Source organism: Sinocyclocheilus anshuiensis, unplaced genomic scaffold, assembly GCF_001515605.1.
Source record: "Sinocyclocheilus anshuiensis isolate Anshui unplaced genomic scaffold, SAMN03320099.WGS_v1.1 scaffold419, whole genome shotgun sequence".
In the NCBI taxonomy this organism is placed as follows: Eukaryota; Metazoa; Chordata; class Actinopteri; order Cypriniformes; family Cyprinidae; genus Sinocyclocheilus; species Sinocyclocheilus anshuiensis.
The window spans coordinates 487,553-491,532 of record NW_015548228.1 but is presented as its reverse complement, the minus strand read 5'-3'; the positions used below and the strand labels follow the sequence as shown (position 1 = coordinate 491,532).

At 36.9% G+C, this 3,980-nt stretch overlaps 1 protein-coding gene across 2 annotated transcripts in view; it reads right to left on the bottom strand.

Annotated features, from left to right (window-relative positions):
• LOC107654490 (WD repeat domain phosphoinositide-interacting protein 1-like) overlaps positions 1-2,064 on the bottom strand; it is a 12,566-nt gene extending 10,502 nt beyond the window's left edge. For both annotated transcript variants that reach the window (XM_016441568.1, XM_016441569.1), the window contains exon 1: positions 1,743-2,064. In XM_016441568.1, the coding sequence (XP_016297054.1) occupies positions 1,743-1,801 (59 nt within the window). In that variant the 5' untranslated portion in view covers positions 1,802-2,064. The remainder of the gene's footprint in view (positions 1-1,742) is intronic.
• Positions 2,065-3,980: the final 1,916 nt, after the last annotated feature.

Sequence of the window (3,980 nt, the reverse complement as noted above, 5' to 3'; positions counted from 1 at the left end):
AATATCGCTTATCGCAATTATTTCTGGGGCAATATATCGCACAACAAAAAGTTGTTATCGTGACAGGCCTAATAACATTTTTTTTATTTATTTTGTATTTTTTTAGGTGCAAGTCACTAGGCTGATGCAACACATAATGAAGTAACACACAGATGTAATGGCTAACACAGACACTACTACCTAATATTTAAGTAGCAAGCAAAATTTATTTAAAATCCTAATACAACACAGGTCCTGACGCAAGTTAGAAACATTTTGTGTTAACCTCAACAAAAGTTGATTGTAATTATTTGGCTTTTATGTAAACAGAATAGTTTAGGTCTGTTGCATGGATCTATTTTGTTAAGGAAATAAGGCCCACATCTGTTTCGCAGGCTCCTCATTCCTCTAGACAAAGCTGTTCATGTCAGATCCTGTGCTTAGCATGTCCTTTCCTGCTTTTATTGGAGAACATAAGTATGTTATACTGTGATCCCATCCAAGCTGATCTCCATTGGCTCTGTACTTGTACTCTGCACAGTGACAATAAAGTTGAATCTAATCTAATCTAATGTCTCCACCATCACTGACCAGTGACCACACTGCTGAAACCCAAAACAAAACCTTGTGTTTAGAGCAGGACTTCAATGACTGTGTCTGACATGTGCTGGTAATTACTGCTGTGACTAACACCCTGTATATAAAATAACAAGATTCTGATTTTTCAAATGTGTTTTGCCCCAAGAGACACAGCTGACGTCAATCTCAAATAAGCAATATGTCAGATCACCTGACTCTCAGTATCATGTTTTGTGTTGAATTTGCTGTGCTTGACTTTTTAAGACAAGAAACCAGTGTGATCAACCGCTAGAAAAGAGGACACAAGTGGGTCACCTTGACAGGAGACTGTGGACTGATCAATAAGATCACACAATCATGCAAATTCAGCTCTACTTGTGAGTAAAAAGGCAGCTCAAACATTCAGTTTCTCCTCTATAAAAATTAACACAGCCAAGCTATGTACCTGCTCAAAATACAGAGTAAAGACACAACGGAGCATAACTTATGCCTGTTTAGACCCACCTTAGCCCCTAATACCAAAATATACAGTTGTAATTTCTAGTGCTGTCAAACTGTGCTGTATAATATAAATTATATATGAATATAAATGTATATATTCATGTCAATATTTTAAAAAATATACATGCATGTTTGTGTATTTATATATGCGTAACAAATTTACACAGTACACACACACACATATATTATGTAAACAAAAACTTTTATTTTGGATGCGATTAATCACGATTAATCGTTTGACAGCACTAATTGACGCCACCTCTGAGCAGCATTAAACAGTCTGTGTAAAGACAACTAAATGCCACTTCAGAAGTGCTTATGTGCCACCTTTGCAGTGTACATTTGTAATAAGATTCATATCCACTTTATAAATAATATGAATGGATTTTGTAGTGTTTTGTGTGTTAGTTTATCCCATTTAAAGCACTTCTGCCCAAAAGAAAACAATGTACAAACATTGAAAAAACAGCACTGAAACAACGCCTCATCCTGCAACACACCGTTATAACATAGTGATTAGCTTTTTATGGATATGTAATAATCAAAATAGACTATAAACTGCGGACAATCCTTTAAGCAGCGGTGACATTCCCTCTAGTAGGGTTTATCGCGGTTAATAGCATCTTAGAAATATCCGCCTCGGCAGAAGATGCAAGACTGGTCTGCAGATGTGCGGCGCTTACGTGGAGTCCTGGTTGAAGGAGGCGCAACACAGCCCCGGCCCAACATCTGCGGTCTCCATCCCGATTCCCAACGACCTCCTTCCCTCCCTCCGCCCTGGATCGGAGGCCTGGGATCGGCTGGACCGCTCGGAAAGATAGTGGCAAAGCGGAGACCTACTGAGGAAAAACTGGGTAGTCCGAAAAAAGTGGAAGACGAATACACTCCAACGCTTCGACTGTTCTTCCGCCTCTCATTAATGAATTAAAACGCGAGTTTTTTCTACATTTACGACTTCAAGCGGAGCACAGAGAATGAAGCAAAACAAAACCAGCTGATCGTTGTTGCGTCACAACAACATCACATACTAGTGGTGGAAGAAAATGCGCCGTGTTGTCGTCTGGCTGAGCTCTGATTGGGCGAGTCAACTAAGACAGACGCTGATTGGCTGTAAGTGCGGCATTAAGCAGAAAGAGGGCGTGGTTTGGGTGTGCAATATTATATTATTCAGAGAATTTAAGCACACCAAAATTTCCACGAATACACTTATGACAGAGTCATTCACAGCCCTTTTCCTCTTGTCCGCAATGCTTATTAGTCTAAGGAAGTCAGACTAATTTCTGCAAATCATTTCTTTCGAACAGTTCACGGACTGGTTTTGAACCGATTCGGTGATTCTTAAACGCCATCACGTGATTCCTGATATTCTGGCCTGGCATAATATGACCCTGGACCGCAAAACCAAGTTGCACGGGTTTTTTCTTTTATGCCAAAAATCATTAGGATATTAAGTAAAGATCATGTTCCATGAAGATATTTTGTAAATGTCCTACCGTAAATATATATAAACTTAATTTTTGATTAGTAATATGCATTGCTAAGAACTTCATTTGGACAACTTTAAAGGCGATTTTCTCAATATTTAGATTTTTTGCACCCTCAGATTCCAAATTTTAAGTTAGTTGTATCTCAGCCAAATATTGTCCTATGCTAACAAACCATACACCAATGGAAAGCTTATTTTTGTATATGTATAAATCTCAATTTCAAGAAATTGACCCTTATGATTGGTTTTGTGGACCAGGGTCACATATATTAAGCTTTAAAACATTCCAAAAATCCATTCCAGTGTTGCTGTTTGTGAACGTTTTCTGATGAAGTTTAATTAAAAATAGTTTATTGAAATGTCATGCGTTCCAGTTCAGTTTATTGCAGCAATTATGTAGCTTTTAAAATACATTAAATATAATAAAACACAGAAAATATGTCATAAACATAACACAAGTTTTATTTATGTCTCTCGGTTTACATTTTTTTTTTCATAATTTTAATGCTATTTATTTAAAGTGCCCCTATTATGGATTTTTGGAAATTACCTTTCATGTAGTGTGTAACACAGCTCTAAATGATTGAAAACATCCTGCAAAGTTTTAAATCTGAAAGTGCACCGTGTATAAAGTTATTGTCTCTCAAAAGAAAGAGTCGACTCTGAATCATTGAAACGAGTCGTTTTTAAAACGAATCCCAAGCCGTTTCATGTTGACAGCAAAATGAAACATTAGCATATTGCCCGCCAGTGTTGGGAAGGTTACTTTGGAAATGTAATAGGTTACAGATTACAAGTTACCCTATTTAAAATGTCATAGTAGTGTAACTTTTTCAATTACTTTATTAACGTAATGTAACTGATTACTTTTTATTACTTTTTGATTACTTTTCTAAATTTCTAATGAATGTTTATTTGCAACTGTTAATCATTTTCAAACATTTACACCATGCAGGGGTTAATCTTACAGTATAGTGCTCAACACTGTCAGCCTTTCAAAATCCTTCATCACTTGAATTAAGATGATCAAATTTGAACACATCCACCACGAAATCAGACTTTAGTACCGCCTTTTACTTTGAGATTGATCTGAAGTTCAATGTAGATTTAAAATCATAAGAAATAGTTAAAGGGGTGGTTCACTGGTTTTTTTCTAGATTGGTTAGCTAGCCCAGTGTGTTGTGATTGGCTAAACCGCCTCTAGTGCACGTCTAAGCTGTGTGAAAATAAGTGTATAATTGTAACAGTTAATTGTTGGAGCTAAACTGAATGAGAGAGAGAGAGTGAGATGCAGAGTGTGTGCAGAGCAGGGGGACGCGAGGAACCGTATTAAGAACCGCTGCTTTAGAACATTGATTTTGAAACTTGTGAATCCATTAGAATCGTTAGAAGACAGAATCACGATTCATATATGAATAGATTTTTACGTGCAGCC